Genomic DNA, 21,027 nt, shown 5'->3' with positions numbered 1-21,027 from the left:
TTGTGCGTATCTGTTTATTTTCTGGGATACTTTTGAAAGAATAAAAATGCCAGAACTGAAATACTTCTTTGTAATTAGAAGATGTGTTCTCATGTCTGATCCAGCATTGAATGAAGAGTTCAATTTAAGAGTTTCAGACTCTTAAATTTTTTATGCCAGCTTTTTCCTTGGCTCAGGAGAACAGTTTTGCATGTGTATATCTGGCCTCTTGCAAGCTCTTTGTGTAGATATGAATTGTTCCTCTACACAGAGTGTTATACCTGACTTTCAGTACTTAACCATTCTTGTCTAGGTGAAAATGAAGCTGAGCTGTTTGGTGAACTTAACAGGAACTTTCCGCATTGCTGGAATACATTGGTACCATGGTGCAGAAGGCTACGTTGAACCAGATTGTCCTTGTCTTGCTGTCTGTTATGAGAATGGAAGATGCCAGATAATGAGAGATGAGAATGATCACAGTAAGCACAGAATGTGGGATGCTAATTACTGAGCTTTTATTGACCTGAAACTCCTACTAATCTTTAAATTTTCAATATGTATTTCTCCAAACCCAGATCCTGTTCTGATTGATACTGGTATGAATGTAGTGTGTATTCAATGGAACCATTGTGGAAGCGTATTGGCACTGGCAGGCTCCCTAAAAGGAACATCTCCAGATAAAGATGTGAATGTTGTGCAGTTCTACACTCCATTTGGTGAGGTAAAAATATTGAATACACTAATGAAACCTTCATTTTCTTTATTTTAGCATGTTTTTTCTTTTTCCTGTGAGGGTTTCCCAAGGCTCCACCCAACCTGGCCTTGAACGCCTCCAGGGATGGGACATCCCCAGCTTCTCTGTGCAGCTGTGCCAGGGCCTCACCGCTCTCTGAGTAAAGAATTTCTCATCAATTTTGAGAACGCTTAGGCAGCAGTGAAGATGCTAACTTAATGTGCATGTGTGGAATCTGGACTTACTTGTCTTTCTCCACTGTGTCAGACCTAGGGATCTCCAGATCTCTAGAAACAGGTGTTTGAGACTGTATAGCCAGAGTTTAAAGCCAACAGTCAGTCTGGGTTTTAGACTGGTTTTGTGCTGGCTGTGATAGTCAAGTTGTGGGTTAACGTTTTGGAAGATGGTGTCTTCTGTGAATAGGGTGTAACCAGGATTGGATTTACAGTTTGCTGTAGTGTCTGGTCAGACACATGAACTAGGTACTAAATTATGTAGGCTTATTGGCAGCAGTTCCTTTAGGCATGAATTCTTACCTTCAGAAGAAGGGCTAGATCTAAGCATGAGTATCAGTGCTCTGCTCCCTAAAGAGGTGTATTTTATTTAAGCTAAGGATTACACTAAGGAGTAGAGGTGTCCTTTATTACATCCATCCATATACTTTGCAACCAAGAAGTTTCCCTCAAACAAATGGTCTGTGGGACAATGGTTATCTTTTTCAGAAACATTAGTTTTTATTTAATTCATTGTTCAACTTAAGGTGCTATAGAAAAGATATTTAAACAAAGGGAAGTTTGTTAGCTCTTAGATTAGAGATTCGTGTCTAAATACTTAGGCTTTTTGGAAGGGGGGGGAGATACAGAGACAAAGAAAATGTCCATTGCCTCACTGCAAATTGTGTACTGATCAGCTGATTCCGTATATGCCCTTGACGTAGCTTAAATGAATAAAAATATCTCCCTAACCTATCATGTAGTTAAAGGTCAGCTGACTAATATAATTCATACACTTACTGTCAGTGAAACTTGAGTCATGTCAGTTATCAGCACCGTTTGGATATGAGGAAAAACTTCTTTACAGAAAGGGTTGTTAAGCACTGGAATGGGCTGCCCAGGGAGGTGGTTGAGTCAGCATTCCTGGATGTGTTTAAAAGCCATCTGGATGTGGTCAGGGACGTGGTTTGGAGTTAGGGTGGTATGCTTAGGCTGTGGCTGGACTTGACGATCTTTGATGATCATCCAACCTGAGCAATTCTGTCAATAGTAACTGAAATAGTAAAGGTGGTTCAGATTACCATACGAAAGAAAAAACAGTTATGCTGTCATTCTCTATTGTTTATTTTTTTCCAATTGTTAAAAATGTAGTATCTAAATGAAATATTTCCCTTTCTGAAGAGGCAAAAAGAAAATTAAAAAAATTGAGGTGTGGTTTATTGTAATACTTATCAAATTGTCAAACCTCATTAGCATGTGTGTGCTAATTTGGGAATTATTATGGGCTACTCTAGAGAAGATGTACAAGCCTGTATTTCATCAACCAGCAGCACTGTTGTTATGTATTTTAGGGCAGTCTTCTTACGATATTCAGTGTTTTTTTTCTTTTCCTGTTTTGAAACAAGCACTTACGCACGCTGAAAGTTCCTGGCAAGCAGATATCAGCTTTATCTTGGGAGGGAGGTGGACTGAAAATTGCACTAGCTGTTGATTCTTACATATATTTTGCAAACATTCGGCCAGATTACAAGGTAAGTGGTTACGTGGCACTTAATTTGACTAGCACATTTAGTTGAAAGAAGAAGATGGTGCTTAAATAGAGGATAAAAGGATAGTTAGGTGATAAATGGATTTCAAAGCTAATTGGAGAGGAGAATTTATTCATAGAAAGTGGAAAATATAGTAGTTTTTTTTTTTTTATATTGACAATTTTTCTTTTCATTGGGCAAGGAACAGTTTTTTACATCCTGTAAAAACCGTAAGAGAGAGACCCAAATTATGGTATTATGGACTCTTTTTTATGTACTTATTTGTTTTTTTAACTTTGAGATAGTTTCTATGGGCTTCACAAACAGAAGTGTTAGTAGAGCACAGGAGCATCCTACTGCACATTCACCAGTTGTGATCTCATTGCTGAGCTCTCTCTTGAATTGCTTAGCAGCTTTCCACAGACAAAGCTTGGATACAGACCTAGGTAATGATGAGAGCATTCTATGAGCAGTACATTTTATTCCCACTGCTAAGCAGTCCAACACTAAAACTGTGAGAGACCAAGGTTTGAAGAGCAGAAGTCTCGTGTTTGTGTCATGGGTTCACTTTCACTCTTTCCTTTTGGAGTTGTTCCATGGCTTGGTTGGGTCAGTGTTTATTGAAGCATACTAAAAATACTTTCTTTGTACCAGCTCAGTGCCATAGTCAGCTATAGAGTCAGTCTTTATTTTCAGTTGTTTGTACAAAACAGAATACCTTCAAATGAAAGATCTGAAAAATGTCAAACTTTGAGGAAAACAACCAAGCAAACCAAACTTGTAATTGTTTGGAATTTGGATTAAGACTCCACCAAAAATTAATGTGGGGTAGTATTGCTCATGCTCTTTTTCCTGTCTGTGATCAGTAACTCGTTCTAGATTTTGGATTTATTCAAATTGATATTTTAAGTGAAATTCCAATACAGAGCTTTCTGACCCAGTTATATCATGGCTGCATATTTTTTTAAAGCCCAATAAATAAACCAGTGCTTAATTTATGATTTCTGTTTCATCGGTGCTATGACTTGAAGTTTTAGTGACAGGAATGTCTTTGTTGGTGATGGAATGACTTAGCAGTTGTTTTTTTTCTAAATAATGAATTTGTGGTTTTATTTCATATCAAGGAAATGTATACTTGTTAAAATTAACAGAAGTAGGCACGGTTCTGAATTTGGCAGTGATTGAGGCTGTCACTTAAGTAAGGCTCCAAGAAGGGCTTCACAGTTTTCATTGTTGTTTGATTGAAGTGGATGAGCAGAGTGTTAAATTGGGAATTGTTTGAGCCTTTTTCTGTTACTTTGTTGTGATTTAATAGAACCAGGCGAGTCAAACGCTGGAAATGGTGCAACCTGATCGATGCAATTCCTATTCATATTTTCATTTCCCAGTTGCCAGTATGCTGCGTTTGTAAGCTATTTCTTTTTTTCCTCTCCCTATTAAAGTGAAAAAAGATGTGGTCAAATTATTTCTGTGGCAAATAACCTCTGTCTTGTTAGTCTACTCAGTTTATACTTGTTAGTATACTCAATTTCAACATGAAATATTTTTGTGATGGATGATGTGTGTCATCCTCCAGTGAGCAGCACCTTATCATCAGTTTACTTTTATCTGGTTGTATTGATAACTTTATTTTAATAACTGGGTAATCTGAAAGGTAACAGTTGTTAAATGACAGCGATTCAAAGCTGTCATGTATTCCAGCTGGATTGGAATGGACCTGGAGATGAAATGTTAGTATCCTAGTACCTGTTTACTGCATAATCCAAGTTTTTAGGTGTTGCCATAAGAAGAAAAAGTAGATTCTCAATTGATATAACAGTAGTTTCATTACATGTAAAATGTAAGAACCCTTCTGGGCAGCTCTCTAGCAGGTTTTCTTCATACCTCTAGTAAGTGCTGGTTACTTAGAGTTCTGTTGACTTCTGCACAATGCCATCATCATCCATAAGTGATTCTCTGTGTCTTGTTTGCCTGTCAGCTTCACCTCCCTTTCAGATGTGTTTTCAGTTTCCGGTGTGTTGGAAAGGCTTTTTATTCACTTCTGTAATTTTGTTGAATTTTTGTAATGTTTGAGTGTTCTGTTTCTCATTTTGCCTTTTTTCCTCCTTATATGAATGTTTCTTCTGGGGGAACAGGAGGGCTTTTCTCATGTTACTAATACAGGAGAAAGGATAGAAGTTACTTCAGTGCTCTAACATAGTTGCTTATTTAGACTGCTTCAGGAAGTGCACTGTTTGAGGTGTTTATTACCTTCCATTGGGAAGTAAATGTTGTGTTGCCAAATTACTTGTCAAAGCAAGCATTTTCATGGTAAAAGCCGTCATCGCAGCGAGTATTTCTGTGCTCTCTGAACAAGAAGAAACGTGGAGTAAAGGTTTTTTTTTCTCATTTTGAGAATAGTTCTCCAATTCTGATCAGTCAGTTTCTGGTGATGGGAAGGCTTCTTTTTCCATGCTGCTAGTATGCAAATAATGTATTGCCAGGGCTTTCTTCCCATTCTTTTTATAAACAAGTTTATCGCACGACAGGTAAAGAACATTAAATAGTGATTGTGTTATGTACTGATATGAAGTGAACACATTCATGAAACAACATATGTTGAATTAGTCCCATTTCTTGTAGAATTGCTCAAAGTAATTTCTCTTGGCAGTGGGGTTACTGCTCCAACACGGTGGTTTATGCGTACACCCGACCTGACCGTCCCGAGTACTGTGTTGTGTTCTGGGACACAAAAAACAACGAGAAGTATGTGAAATATGTCAAGAGCCTGATTTCCATTACAACCTATGGAGATTTCTGTGTGTTAGCAACCAAAGCAGATGAAGATCAACCTCAGGTAAGGACTTCTTTGTAAATGTCTTTGAAATACTGTCGTGTATGTGTCAGTGCTTTACAAATGAAATAAGATTAAACATCCTGAATCTTTTTCAGTGTGTGACAGGGTGAGGGGAAATGGCTTTATGTTGCACCAGGGTAAGTTTAGTTTGGGTATCAGGAAAAACTTTACAGAAAGGGTTGTTAAGCACTGGAATAGGCAGCCCAGGGAGGTGGTTGAGTCACCATCCCAGGTTGTGTTTAAAAACCATCTGGATGCGTTGCTCAGGGACGTGATTTAGCAGAGGGTTGTTGGAGTTCAGGTAGTATGATTGGGTTGTGGTTGGACTCAATGATCTTTAAGGTCTTTTCCAACCTGAGCGATTCTATGATTCTGTGATTAACTGTCATTTGACAGAAGGGCATTGAACAGGCTCCATGTTTACATAAAATGAACCCCATGAAGCTAACAAGCCAAGAACCAAAGTGCTAGCTGAAATGTTCAGAACCTACTAACTGCCTTGACTTACAGCCACTAATAACTTCACAAAAGCCACAGACTTCAGGATTAGTATTGCTTTGGACATATTTTTCCACAGCAAAACAAAAAGTAGGAGAAGACCAGAACATTAAGAGTTACTTAATCAGCTGGAAATGGAAAAATGGAATGTAAGAAAGGGACAGTTTTTGGATGGTACAAATGCCTGTTATTACAAAATTGTATTTTTTTAATTTAAGTGATAGTTTATATGATAGACAAATCCTTTGGTTAATATACATTCAGTTAACATTAATATTACTGTCACACAGCTTTTCTTACTGGATTCAGTTCTGAATTATTTTCTGTATCACTTATGCATCGCTTACAAAGGAGGAGCATGAGATGGAGTCAATTGGTGCAACGGTAAAGATGTCTTAGTGCTGCTTCGTTGGAGTGTGCAGTAGATGGTGTGCTGTGATATGATCTGAAAATGTGATACGTGTGAACAAAGGCATTTGGTGAAGTTGAGTATGAAGTAATGTGAATTTGGGTTGCATTTTTAAAATGTGAAGTAAAGGGAGGTGGGATCTAGTGTAACTTCCTGGAGTATAAATAAGAGATTGCATTTATCACCTGAAAATTGCGGAATAGTAAGTTTCTTTCAATTCTTTCTGAATGGCTTCAGTCTAATTATTAATGCTACGTGGGAGGCAGCTTTTAGGAGCTGAAGTAAACAAGTTTATCCTTCTGGTAGCAGTTCATTCATTGCTTTCTGAAAAACACACCTATTCTGCAATAGATTTCAGGGGATGGAATTGTGATTTCAAGAGTACAAAATGGATAGCAGTAGCTGATGGGGCAAACAAGATGGATTTTGGCAGGAACTGTTGTACTGTGAGAGGAAGGCAGTATTAGTTATGAAGAACTCAGTTTTGATAACCACAGTGAACTTTCTGCTCAATGAAATGGGACAGTTTCATTGTCCTTGGTCCTAACCCACCACCTGTGTTGCTCATGCAGTCTGTCTTGGATACTGTCACTCCAGCACTCCTTGGTAGTCTCTGATAGACGGAGAGTCTCAGAAACAAGTAAAAAGGGCATAAAAGAGAAATCAAGTAGAGTGAGTGCTGAAGAAGAATTAATATAGATACAACAGAAACAAACAGTATGCGGGTAGAAAGGTTAAAAAGGGCTCTGCAGGGGCCACATAAAGGGGAAAACTGGAAATGCTGGTGGAAAGTTTAACTTAACAAATAAATAAAAGTCATGCGTTTGAGGTGTTTTCTTTGATGACAGCACAAGAAAAAATATAACTCAGTGGGAAGAAATCCTTGTTCATATTGTTGTCTTTGAATGAACATAGTTCAGACAGTAGATGAAGCTCTAAATTCTATGCATTCTGCCATTCTCTTATTATTAAAAGCTATCAATCCATCAGTTCAAAGGAACAAGCTGTACAGCTGCAGTGGTCTGCTATCTCAATTACATGAGTTGGTTGGGAAGTGAAAGAATTAATGAGCAACTAACAGTCTTCCATTTCCTGGGGAATCAGGATGCCAGCTCTTGAGTGATTCAAGTCTAGCAAAACTGTTCTTTGAATCTAAAGAGCCTGCAGTGGAAATCACTAGTTAATTTTCACATTTCTTATTCAAAACATTCTCATTTCCCTGTGTAATCATGATAAAGCTATTTAATCCTTGGTTTACATCTAGAAAACTGCGTTGGCACTTGAAGGCAATCAATTAGATGTTGATATCTTTTTTTTGTTGTTTGTTTTAATCTTCCTGATTTATCTGTGCTGATTAAAGCTTTCCAAAGTAGAATTACAAGAAGGGCAAAACTAACAAAACCAGTCTGTTTCGTGGCATGTTAGAGTAGTGTGGAGGAATGGCCTCACTCCCAGTTCTCCCCTGAAGGTAGCCCTCAGGAGGTTCGTGATCAAGTAAGCTTTCCTAAGAGTAGAACAGGAGCCCATACATCTGGGAGTTAGGGGCCTGCTGCAGTTTATCACATTATCCTATGCATGAACAACTAGAGAAGAGTTGAGTTGCTGAGAAAATACTGGTGTGTCTGTCGTGCTAGTAAACAGAGTGCAGTCTGTGCTCTCCAAAGCTGAGGTGAGACTGGCCGTCTCACCAGCATCTTATCTGTGGACCCCACTGGTGGTACATCCTACATCCTGTGTTCTGTCTGATAGATTTGATTATCTGCTTAAAACAGCTGATCACCTTCCTGTTTTGTGCTTGGCTTCATTTACAGTGTTAATTGGCAAATCCCCCATTGCAATCATGCTTAAACGTCTTTATATTTTCTGCAGCCATGGTGTTCCTGTTTTCTGTTGCTGTTCAGCGTTAGATTGTGTGAAATGTGGGCTGTGAGATATGCCTTCACTGAAAGCCTTGTGCAGCTTACTAACTTACATAAAAACGTGGTATTAATAACACGTTTGTTTCCCTACAGTATGTGCTCGTTCTCTGCAATTCTATTGGCACTCCTTTGGACCCAAAATACATCGATATTGGTAAGCACCTTGTGGTTGTTTTGTTGTTCGGCCTTTTGATCGTAGTAGGAAATCAGCTGAGTCAAATAACATACTGCAATATTCATGTCCTATATTGCAGATTGTCATTAAAGTGTAGACTGTCCTGCTCTGATAAGTGACTTATCTGTCCTGTGGAATATGAAATATTGTGATACTTTTTAGCCTCATAATTTTTGTTCATCAGTTTGATGCTCTCTTGTCACATGTTGGAATCTTCAGGAATAAAAATGCCTGGGGAATTCAATACACAAATTTTGCAGTGGTTGTAGGGGGAAAAAAAGATAAATGGGTGAGCACTGAAGTCAGATTATGTGGTTTCGTGTAGGGGTTGTTATCCCTCCCTGCCTCTCCCATCCACCATCAGCTGTCTGCATTACTTACTGTTTACCAGTATCCAGGACTTCACTTAATAGGTGGGACTGGGGTGGAAGGAGAAGGAGTCGGGGACTTATAGGCCACATTTCATCTCATTTCTACAGCTGGCATCTAAAATAAGTTCAGTGAATGATTCCTAGATGGGGCCTATTTGCTCTGCGTTGGCCACAAAGAAGCCCAGGGCAACCAGCTTAAACGTGCTTGTCTCTGTCAGAGATGTCTGCAATTAGATGAGATGGATCCTGCTCAGACTGTCAAAATTAGCTTTGTGTGTACATCTCTAACTTTTCCTATTAAAGTTTTTCCTTTTTCATTTTCTAGTGGTCTGCTCGTAAGCTTTCTAAATCTGTCCATGATTGTTTATAATGTAATTAAAATCAAGGTAGCAGTTTTTGCTTTCCCCCGGTACTGTCTCCCAGAACTGCCTCTACAAAAGAAAAGAATCTTCTCCAGTGACTAAAAGCAGTTAAAGAGAAATGCTGTTTTATTGAAGAGATGATGTTGTTATTGCAACTGCATTTGAGTTGTCCTAAAGAGGTGAAACAATATGTAAGAAACTTCTCTTTTTCCTTCAGTTTAAGTAAGTTTCCCATGATCTGCTTCGTCTCAGTGTTGGTTGATCGATGTGGTGCATAGGCTTACAATCTTCTTTGCAAGTGTGAATTCATGTGTGAAAATCTTAGATTTTTGAGCCTTCATCTTCATAGGAGGCCAAATATTTGAGGTTGGGGTTATTTGCATTCTTGAGTCCTGAAGAATTTTTGTAGTCTCAGTACTTCAAATGTAACAAACCAGTCTTTCATTAGTGTGTGAACACAGCCAATGATACAACTTCTGTTTTTTAGATGTGACTCCTTTAAGACTCCTTTAAAGTTAGCTGACTTTAAAGATTGCAGGTGAGAATGAGAACCCAGCCTCTGTAAATGAAACATTTTTGGATTACATTGTGCAGGTTTTATCATATTTGCTTTCCTTTGTTGTAACCTTTGAAGATACAGCTTTATAGAATAACTTGAAATATTTCCTTGCACAAATTGATCTTATATTATATAGATATTTGTATATAGTCAGGGTTTTTATATACAGCATATCATGCTGTTTATCACAGTTGGTGCTTATGGCAGGAGGAGGTACAGTTGTTTCAGTTTTACAGGTGCTGAACTTGCCTTTTGAGGTCAGTAGAGAGGGGAGACCTTGTCAATCTTTAGAGGCTGTAATTTACATCTCTCTAAGTTCTTCTAGGATTCCAGTTGTTCATAATTTCTAATGAAGTAATTATTTTGTCCTGCTTATAAATTAATTAGAATTTATTAATAGTTTACTCATTAATAGTTTAAGAAATAAACACTGTGTGAATAAAATTAACATCTCTTACCCAAGATAATTAGAAGGCTGTTTCTGGGTTGTGAAAAATATATCATCTCTCTGTGGAATTCTTGTTTCTTTTCTTTCTAGAACAATTTTTCAGGCTGTTCTTTTTTTAATCAAGCTGTAAAATTGCTACGTTGAGTTCAAAACAAATAGAATATTTTCTGAAGCTTTATGTCAGACTTTTAATCAGTCCTTCATTCAAGGCAGTCACCTTATTTGATATTTCACAAATGCTCATGAAATGCTTCTGATATAATAGGAAGTTTTGCAACAGACCAGCTGGTGTTACTGTGCTCCTGCCTCCTCTTAAGTGAGTGCTTTTGACTACCACGAGTCTGAGCTGCATTTTTCTGCGTGACCTTGTCAGTTATTACAGACAGAACAGACAGTAACTCTGCTTTTGCCAGAGTGCCTCTTGCTGGAGTAGCAAACACCTGGAGCCCTACAGAGCATAAACGTTTGTTTCGTGAGTCTTTGGTATCCTGCAGGACTCCTGGGCTGCAGCCTGGCAGGAAATTGGTACTGAAGAAGAAAGATTTCTAATAAGGATGTTAAGTAGTTGACAGAGTGTTTCAATAATGCATCTGAGAATGTGTGTTAAAACACTATTTCTGTGCATTGTTAATTTTTATAACGGTTTATAAGATTAGTTTTACAAAGCAATGCTAATCTTCTAATGACAAAGTAGCTGTGAAATCATGCAACGTTCCTTTCTTCCTCAAGAACTGCAAATCTTACGTTATTTGGCTCTAAACCAGTCGCTTAAGATGAGTTCACAAAAAATACTGATGGTTCCCTTTATTCTGTTGGTTTTCAAATTATGTCATTAATGTCATTAAAGCTAATGTCAAACATTAGCTTTCTAATGTTTGCCTGCAGGCTCTGATGGATGGTTACACCTTAAAGCTCTACCTAATTTTCCTCTTTTATTTTGTCTAATGCATCTTTTTCCTTTGTTTGCTGTGTTTATAGGGTCTTTCAGAGCAGCTAATGTTTGCTAGCCTTTAAATTGATTTTCTCTTCGTTGACTGGCATTATATCCCATCCTACCAAAAAATTAACCAACGTAGGCTCGCAGGCTTTCTGTCAAAGTCCTTTTGTGAGTAGCTAAATATAAATTCACAGAATCACAGAATCACAGAATCACCCGGGTTGGAAGGGACCTCAAGGATCATGTAGTTCCAACCCCCCTGCCTAGCAGGGCCACCAAACATACACATTTAGATCAGGTTGCCCAGGACCCCGTCCAACCTGGCCTTGAACACGTCCAAGGACGGGGCATCCACAACCTCCCTGGGCAGCCCGTTCCAGGGCCTAACCACTCTCCTCGTAAAGAACTTCCCCCTAACATCCAACCTAAATCTTCCCTCCTTAAATGGAGGTTAAATGGTGGTTAAATACCTTCTTTTATAATATCTTTTTAATGGAAACACAACAGATGGTATCTGCTAAGGAAATATCACTCAGACTGGGTTATATCATCTCACATGTGCATAGGAGCACTGACATTGTTACGTTACCACCTTTCACACGTACTAATGCCCAGTGTAATGTACAGAACGGCCTGATCAGCACACAGTGGAGAAGAGGCAGAGAGCTGACAGTCAGGACCGTGTTGTGACAAAGAAGTTCAGTCGGAAGGGACCTTCAGAGATCATCTGGTTCCACTGCCTGACCACCTCAGGGCTGGCCAAAAGTTAAAGTATGTTGTTGAGAGCGTTGTCCAACTGCCTCACTGCTGGGTGTGGGACATCAGCCATCTGTCTTGCCTCCCTCCTAACTTACCTTAATGGTGGCTGAAACAGCACTTGAATTGCTTTTAGTTACAGCTGATTGTTTAAAAGTGAATTCCTTACTTTGCTGGACTGTAAGCTGTTCCATGTGCAGTTCAGCTGTCCCTGCTGTTGCCTGATGATTTTCTTCTCTTCATGTTTGCTCTTCATGGAGCAAGCACCTCCAGAGACATTTTAATCAAACTCTGAAGTTAGGTAGATGTTATTCTTTGGACTGAATTAGTTATGGTTTCTCTGCATTTTGCAGATGTCAACAGGCTTATGTGAAAACAATTTACTCTTCAGTGTCAGATCGCTTCCTTTCCATCAGATTTAAGTGGGATTACTTGTCTCTTGCGATTCTGTATCCTATTTTAGACACTAAGAAGTGTCTCAGCTTTTTCATGTGGCAAAGTAATACAGTCATGGATCAAGTACCTTTTCTACCTACTATTCTTTCAGAAGATTAGACATGAAAGCAGGTGTTTTCTGTTTCTAAAATACAAAGCTTCTTTCCTTCAGGGAGGAGGTATTATGATGAAACAGTGAAGAGAAGTGAGTGAGGAAGAGAAGGAAGGGCCAGAGCAAACTTAGAGTATCATCCTTTTATATGTTGCTGTTGTTTTAATGGCATAGCATGTTAAATCCTTTTAAGTATATGATTACTGAAAAGTAAGGCACCTTTCAGAAAGCTTTTCCTACATTTTCAAATTCCAAAAAATCAGGACCTTAACACTGAAATTAGCTGTCTTCAAAATCAATGGAAAGGGCTACAGAATTGAAGAAGTCTGTCCTTGGAGTGGAAAGCTACTGTGTGGTAGAAATGCTGAGCAGAGGAGTATCCAATTATCTTGCCTGCTTCTGACTTAAGGTGCTTGCTTTTCTCTCAGTTTACGACTAAGAGTGCAAATTCTTTAGAGGGGTATGATGCCTAAGTTCCAAAGGGTAAGTGCTGTTAAAATGTAATAGGAATAATAGTTAGGAAACTAAGTAGTTAGACTAACTGCCTAGAAAGGGATTCTAGATCTTCCTCAGCATGAGAGAACTGAAATAAGCATCTTTCCCTTCCCATGAAGGACATCCCCTTTTCTTTAGAAGCTGTGCTGTTTTGCAGCCAACATAGAAGTCATGTTAGGAGCAGTGTAGCCCAGTGGTTCAGCCCTGAAGTGGGAAGAGGGAGATCAGTGTTTTTCTTCCTTACTCATAAATGTTTCTGCATGACTTGTTTGTTTGTTGTTGTCTTTGTTCAGTGACTGTCCAGTATAAAATGCTTAATCAATTCTAGAAAACTCCATCCATCCCACTTCTGTCCAGTTTTAGTTATGTAGCAATTGTGCAAAAAGGTCAGTTCCTGTGTACAGATGCATCTCTCCCAGATGTTTGTTTGAATCCATCTGATCCTGTTGACTCTCTGTGCTGTGTATAATGTTATCCCTCTCCATGTGTTTTCACATTGGACTTAAACCCAGCTCTAATTGCCCTGCTGTTGCAAAGAAGAGAAGGTTTGTGCCCCTCGTGTTAGCTTCTCATTCCTGCTCTCTTATGTTAGCTCCGTCATTTGTGATTCTCTATTTAATCCAACTTAATCTTTTACTTCTTTAACTTTGGGATTAGTTTTCAGTCAGATCAAACAACAAACTGATCCAATTTATTCTGTGGCTAAGCTACTCCGAGAGCTGATTAAAAGTGGCAGGGAAGCGTGAGGGTTTGTTGGGAAGCAGCTCAGTTTTGGTTGTTATGACGGATAGAGCTGCAAGTTAATAAGAGAATTACAGCGAATACGCAGAATTTTTGAATTTGTTTATTGAATCTGAGACTGTATTCTTCAGGTGTGAGCACAAAACTAATCACTGAGCTGTGTTACAGGTAAATGAAATACACTGATTTCACGAAATGTAAACAACTGCTGTATCCGTGCTACTGCTCACACGTTAAGCATTGCCTCTCAGCCTTCTCATCCAGTACTGACATCTATACTAAAAACCATTAAACAGCTGTTAGGTAGCTTATCAAAATCCTCTTGGTTTCAGAGAAATGAAGTCTGTTCAACCAGTCTTCCCCAGTCTGTCCATCATAGTGCCATTCTACCTTATGGCAGGCCTATAGCACCCCCCAGAGTTCCATCCTCTGCTAATATAAGGAAAAAGTGGAGAGATTCATTGCAAAACAATTAGATTTTGTGCTTACACCATGTTATCTGCAACGCACTTCACTAACAGACAGGGCTGTAAAATGGAATTTGCATTTGTCTGGTGGCATATTGATTGAAGTGTCAAGTTTGCATTGAGGGATTATTCATTGATTTCTGATTTTTTTTCCTATGTATTTTATGTGCTGATTCTTGATTTTTGATTTTCAGAACTCAAAAAAACGTGAAAGAAAAAGCCATGATAGAACCAAGACAGTGTAGTATAAAGAATAATGTGATGCCTTGAGTGCCTATATCCACCAAACATTGACAGCAGGAATGAGACATTGCCTTTAGCCGTGCATTCTAAATGGTTTTAAGGATGAAGTAAAAAAGAACCTTGGCTTTCCCTCTGCAGTGATGTCTGGATACCTTTCAGTATCTGAAGGGGAGCTACAGGAAAGAATGGATCAGACTCTTTAGCAGATTCTGTGGTGATAGAACAAGGTGAAATGGCTTCAAGGTTAAAAAGGGCAGATTTAGGTTGGACATGAGGAAAAAATCTTTACAGGGAAAGTGATGAGGCACTGAAACAGGTTACCTGTCTTTATGGTGGATGCCCCGTCCCTGGGGACATTCAGGGCAAGGCTGGTAAGGCTCAGGGCTGCCTGATGCTGGGCTACCTGTGGTGTCTCTGCTCATTGCAGGAGAGTTGGACTCGCATTAAGGAAAAAGAAAAGTGCTGGAATAATGGGGAGAAAAATATTAATTATAAAAGCAGTGCCTTGAAAGAACTTCTGGAATTTATTAACTTATTTGTAATTAAGTAAATCTACTCTTTCTTTTTTCTTTTTTTTGGTCTTTTATCCTATGGAGATACAATTTCACACATTTGGAAAAAAAAATCACAAGTTCCTACCTAGTCCAGTACTTGCTGCTCTAAGTTTACAACCGTTTGGATTTCATAACAGGGCCGTTGTTTGTCACAATGACCAGAACACACGTGGTAGCAGCTTCCAAAGAAGCGTTTTACATCTGGCAATATCGCATCGCCAAGAAGCTCACGGCAATGGAGATTAATCAGGTGGCACGGACCAGAAAAGAAGGCAGGGAAAGGTTTGTCTCCAGGCTTTTTCATGTTCTTCCTTTTGCATAAATATGATTTTGATAAAAGTGGATTCTCCCATACCTAAAGTATGAACTCCTCATTATTGTTCTCCTACTCAAAATTGTTAAGTGTAGTTTTTCATGACAAATGCACAGCTATTATCCAGATCTCTTAGACTTTTTTCCAATTAGTTTTCTGCTTACTGTCACTGCTACCTGTGAATGCCTCCTTTACAGAGCTGCATGTCTGATGCTGTGGGTTTTTGTCTTCTCTGTACCCTTAATTTCTCAGCAGTTATATTCACTCTGATAACTTTAATCATTACTTCTGTGTCAGTGGCTGTTAGGGCATATTCTGTCCAGCTATTCTCTAAATAGAATTTTGCCCTACTGTGTCTTTGGCCTCTAATCCTGTATGGCCTGTTCTCAAACTAAACAAGCCAAAGTTGTTATCATCTGCCCATCCAAAATAATTACTTCATATAATAACTCTATGCTCATGTTATGTTAACTTAGTTACATTGACTTCCTCTTTCTAATGGTTTTGCTTTTTAAGGCAGAAGAGTTCTGATAAAGTTTTGAATATAGCAATATGTAAGTTTTGTGGACATGATACTGACATTCTTCCTAAGTAATGGAAAAGAGCATGAGGAAAATATAGTATCTGAAAGGGGACGCTGAGATGATTGATCGTTTGCAGGATCTTCTTGTTGCAGAATGAAGGACTGTAGATCATATGGAACTGACATTATGGGCCATCGTGTAGTGAAGGTGAAAGCAAATACCATGTCTGTATCAACTGAAAGCAGGGTTACTGGGGGAGCACTACTGGAACACAAGAGCAGGCTTAGCTTTTATACTTTTTTTTCTGGTTACAGTGGTTCCTTCTCCAAGGTTTGATGATACCTGTATTCTAACAAAAATGACCCTTCTTTCTTCAAAGGCACTTTTTCTCCTTCCTTCTCCACAGGATTTATCATATTGATGACACTCCTTCAGGATCTGGAGATGGACACCTTGATTACAGTAAAGCTTTTGAAGTGAGCCTTGTTTTTAACTTGTTTATCATGGTATCACTGGTAGCTTGTAAGCAGTAGCTGGCATTGCTGTATATATTTGCTTGGGTTTTTGTTAATGGGTCTTTTTTATTTTCTTCTACTTTTTGTACAAAAATGTTAGTGTTGCATCTGGTTAGTAAAATGTTCTTGTATCACTATGTATTACTAGAAATGTACATCAAACTGTGTAAAATGCAGCGAAAAAGTGTATTGTGTATTCTGGAGAATTAATGGGCCCCAGAAGGAAACTCTTACTGTTACCATGTTTCCCATACCAAAGGCTACTGATATCATAAATCCTCCATTTATTGTACAGTGATAAAGCTTGATAGCCCCTTTTTGTGTAAACACTTGGCAGCATTTTTGGATATTTAAACATAACTCTTTTTTTTTTTTTTCTGTAGAGGTTCACTCCTATTGCAATATTAAACAAGTGTTGGTGTTGTTTGTATGCTTTCAGGGAACGAGAGATCCAATTTGTGCAATAACAGCATCTGATAAGATACTGCTTGTGGTAAGTTGGGGGTTAAAACAACTTCTAGTTGCCACTTGCTCTTGTAGGTGGGACTCTTGTGCAGTTAAGTCACGAGCAGTCATACTTAAAACGTTTTCCCATGCTCCTACTCCAGTGATTTTTTTTTTTTTGACATCTTTTGAATGAATTGGACAAAAACACTGAGACACAGGAAAGAAAACAGATGGAGAAAGTGTGAAAGTCATTAGTTGATGCAATAATGTGTTACAGTGGTCAAACCTTTCTAACTCTTCTAGCCAAATCTGCCTTTCAATTTATAGGGTATACATATATGAAAAAAGTCAAAGATGTGAAAGGCAAGGAGGATCTTTCCAGGTGAATTGGGTGGGGAAAATAAAAAGGGAAAGGAATGATGTTTGGGCTGCCTTTAAAATGACTGACTATCTTCCAAAGTAAGGCTTTAGCAGCAGGTAAAATAAGCTGCCTGGGCTGTTCCACATGACTGTGTTGTAACATCTTATTTAAGCAGATCTTTAACTTGTAGCCTCTTAAGAAATTATTTTCTTGAAATAGCAGAATTAAGAACTCCAGAGTGATGACGTTGCCTCTTCCCACATTGGTTCAGCCACTCATCCAAGAGCTCTTTAGTCTAGAACAGCACATAAAGAAAACTGTGTTAAGCTGTTTATTCATAGAAAAATTCTTAAAAAATGCTTTTCTCTAGGGAAGGGAATCTGGCACTATTCACAGATACAGCCTTCCTAACGTCGGCTTAATTCAGAAGTATACCCTGAATTGTCGGGCACATCAGCTGTCTTTGAACTGCAACTCTAGGTAAGATACAGGTCTGCTTCTAACAAAGGCAAACACTTTTAAACTAAACTACTGCATTTGGTGAAAACATTGCTAATAATGCACTAACTTTACTTCAATATAAATTACTTAATTTATTGGCTATTAATGATTTCTTTATTTCTTACTGGTCAGTCTGCTGTAAGAGGCTGAGTTGGTAAAGCTTCGTTGTGTACTGCACTCTTTAAGGTCTGTAAGGAAATATACAAGGGAAAATTTCTGTTAAAAGATAAACCAAACACGAGCTTCTTGAGGTCAGGAATTGATGAAAGTATGTCATAACATGAAACTTCATACCTCTGAAGTTTCTTTTTATTTCTGTCCTCCTAATGCCTAGAAACCTTCTTCGTCCCATGTTAGTTTTCCACTGTTGCAAACTGTAATTGGTGGTAAAGCTCCTAGCAGGATTTCCTGCTAAAGCTTTTCTTAAGCCAATACTGAAGCTGCATTATACTTGGTAGACAACCTTTAATGTTTAACAGTGCCTTTGGTTCCCCTTCCCCCAGGAGAATTAGAGGATTGTGACAGAAAAGGCAAAAATACACTAATGAGCACTCTTGTCTGAGACAATTTTAATCACTTCAAAAGAACTTTATAATTGCAAACAAAATTTGTAACAAAAGTGTAGATATCTTCATTTGTAGACCAAAAATAGATTGATTCACTTAAAAAGCTACCAATGACCAAGCCAGATCTGCATTAGTTTTGTTTTGAACCCAAGCTGTTACCTTCCTAAATGGTTTTGTATTACTGGAAAATACTCAGATTCACAAGGTTTTCCAAGTTAATTGGATTGTTTTTGAAATTATAATGAAGATTAAGGTTGTCAAATGCATTTCAATATTGAAAAATATTAAAAAATGCTTTTAAAACAGCACTGCAGTAAATGACTGACAGTAAATAGAGGCTACTGTCATTCACTGATAATGTATGTAACTGTAAATTTTCAAATGTAACCCTTTAGAAATTGTATTTGACATCATTTAAAATATAGGGAAAAGATTAATTGGATTATATATACTATTATCTAGAAAAAAAAATATATATACCCTTAGTAGTAATAGAAATCCTGTTTCAGGGATGAACACTCTGGATCACTGCACTATATTTTTAATTTAGGAATCTTCCTCCTACTAAATAAAGAAAAGCATATATGTTAAATTCTTAATTTTAGGTTCTGCCAAGAAAACAGTGTAGTCAGAAGCTGAACGTGTGTTTTACTAAATTTTTTATCTGAAGTACGAAGCATCTTCAGAGTGCTGGATAAAAAACAGGCACAGGTCAGTACAGTCCAGATCCAGAAGGAGAAGATGAAGGCCTCTTTTCCATGTTTCTAGTCTCTCTCCGCTGTACAGATCAATGAAAATCACAGGATCTTGCTGAAACCTTGGAGTTGGTTTAGAGGGAAATTTGGCCTGAGTGTGCCAGTTCAGGAAACTTATTTCAGATGTACAGCTTTGAATAGTGTTACTTAGCTGTCCTTTTATTACTCCTTTGTTTTGTTTGTTTGTTTTTTCTCCCCTGTTCTGCAGCCGTGTTGCTATCATAGACCTTTCAGGAGTTTTGACTTTCTTTGACTTGGATGCACGAGTCATAAGCAGTACTGGGCAGCAGGTGATTGGAGAACAGCTCAAACTGGAACGCAAAGATGTCTGGGATATGAAATGGGCCAAAGATAACCCAGATTTGTTTGCAGTGATGGAGAAAACAAGAATGTATGTTTTCAGAAACTTGGATCCAGAGGTAAATGTAAACAAACGACTCAGTTTACGAGTCCACTCTAAGATAATGGCTCTGTGTTGAATAGAATTATTTTTATGCTTGCAGTTTAATAAGTATTTTGATATCAATAAACTTCATATGAATCAATAACTGGACATCTCAACATCTCGTCAGTTCTGATGCTAGGGTCTCATTTAAGATGAAATAAGTGTGAAATAAACTATCAAACCTGCAAAGATTAAAAAATAAATAATGCTTGTTATCCTTTCCTTCCTTACAAAAATTATGCTCCTAAAAATAATAATATGCTTCAGAAACAGGAAACCCAATTTTAATAAAGGTATTTGTAATGCGTGGTTTGGGCGAGTCCAGATGTTGTTCCTTTGTCTTTTCGTCATAATCTGGTTATAAATACCAGGATTTTTAATTATGTCTGTGTATATGAGATTGTCACTAATGCCAATGGTTTTATTTCCTGTTGGAAAAGCAGTCAAGTCCGAGTTTGGACAAGGGGAAGACTTTTTACATACATTAAAAATTTGTTTAGAATGTAATTAGAATACAGGTTAATTCCCTTTTAACTGTTTTACTTTAAGGAACCTATACAAACTTCTGGATATATTTGCAACTTTGAAGATTTAGAAATCAAATCTGTTCTTCTGGATGAAATACTAAAGGTAAGTATAATGTATTTTATTTTGTGGGAAGAGTTGGTGTCTAACTGATTTGAACAGTAGATGTCACTGATGGGTGAGAGTAAACATGACAGAATAAAAATGTTTTTCTCATTTTCTTATTATGTTAGAATCCTGAACGCCCTAACAAAGATTACATCATCAATTTTGAGATTCGATCATTACGAGACAGTCGAGCACTGATTGAAGAAGTTGGAATTGAGGAATCTTCCCAGTTCATAGAAGATAATCCACATCCCAGACTTTGGTAAAATAAAATAAAGATCTCATAATAAGCCAACTTTCTTTGTTTAAATGTTTTCTTTCTTTTGTAGTCTTCTTTTTCAGACAGATCTAACTATCCACTAAGTGGAAAAAAAAACCCCTCAAATTAAGAGCAGCCAACCAGCATACAATTTAATGAGAATCATTATTTAAAAAAATAATAATAATGATAAGTAGTAGCAGTACTCTGCTGCAGTCTGAAGGGCTGCTGTTCTAAAAGGGAATGCTGTTACACTGAAGCTGAATCATCTACAAAGGCGTTTTATAGTGCTGATGTAAGACCTGAAGAGAACCTTGCAGTCCCCCTGCAAGCCTGGCTCCCTGCCTCTTCTGGAATTGGTGTGTTTTCAGGCTGTGTGGTATGTTTTTCTAGAAGGCAAGAAAGAGGTTTTTCCTCCTAAGCGTGCATAACTATACCATGGACCATTTAGGACAGGCTGTAAAGGAATGAAGTGAGAATGGGGAGGGTGCATCAATCATAATTTGTCATATCCTTTCAAAATGAAATAATCTGAGGAAGGTAACTTAGTTAAACAAGTTTAACAAGTTAAACTTGACTATTAAACTGAATTTAAATCCTGCATAGCAAACATGTAAGAATAAACATGTGAAAACAGTTCTGGAAATCTAGCTAATGTCCCATATCTCAGGGGTTGGAATAATAGAATCATTAAGGTTGGAAGAGACCTCTAAGATCACCTTGTCCAACCATAAACCCATCCCCACCATGCCCACTAACCATGTCCCTCAGTGCCACATCTCCGTGGTTCTTGGACGCCCCCAGGGACAGTGACACTTTCCTGAACAGTCTGTTCCAGTGCCTCTCCACTCCTATGGAGAATAAATATTTTCTTATACCCAACCTGAACCTCCCCTGGTGCACCTGGAAGCCGTTGCCTCTCATTGTATTGCTGTTAC

At 38.1% G+C, this 21,027-nt stretch overlaps 1 protein-coding gene across 1 annotated transcript in view; it reads left to right on the top strand.

Annotated features, from left to right (window-relative positions):
* WDR35 (WD repeat domain 35) overlaps positions 1–21,027 on the top strand; it is a gene marked incomplete at both ends in the record, with an annotated part of 38,015 nt that overhangs the window by 6,723 nt on the left and 10,265 nt on the right. Inside the window, 13 exons of the mRNA XM_079532810.1 lie at positions 293–458; positions 555–700; positions 2,331–2,456; positions 5,104–5,289; positions 6,139–6,171; positions 8,209–8,269; positions 14,908–15,052; positions 16,014–16,083; positions 16,562–16,615; positions 17,301–17,410; positions 18,961–19,171; positions 19,747–19,827; positions 19,956–20,092. Coding sequence (XP_079388936.1) covers positions 293–458; positions 555–700; positions 2,331–2,456; positions 5,104–5,289; positions 6,139–6,171; positions 8,209–8,269; positions 14,908–15,052; positions 16,014–16,083; positions 16,562–16,615; positions 17,301–17,410; positions 18,961–19,171; positions 19,747–19,827; positions 19,956–20,092 — 1,526 coding nt within the window. The remainder of the gene's footprint in view (positions 1–292; positions 459–554; positions 701–2,330; positions 2,457–5,103; positions 5,290–6,138; positions 6,172–8,208; positions 8,270–14,907; positions 15,053–16,013; positions 16,084–16,561; positions 16,616–17,300; positions 17,411–18,960; positions 19,172–19,746; positions 19,828–19,955; positions 20,093–21,027) is intronic.

The sequence above is a fragment of the Tetrao urogallus genome (genome assembly GCF_951394365.1).
Source record: "Tetrao urogallus genome assembly, chromosome: 2".
NCBI classification, from domain to species: Eukaryota; Metazoa; Chordata; class Aves; order Galliformes; family Phasianidae; genus Tetrao; species Tetrao urogallus.
This window is presented reverse-complemented; position numbering and strand designations above follow the sequence as displayed.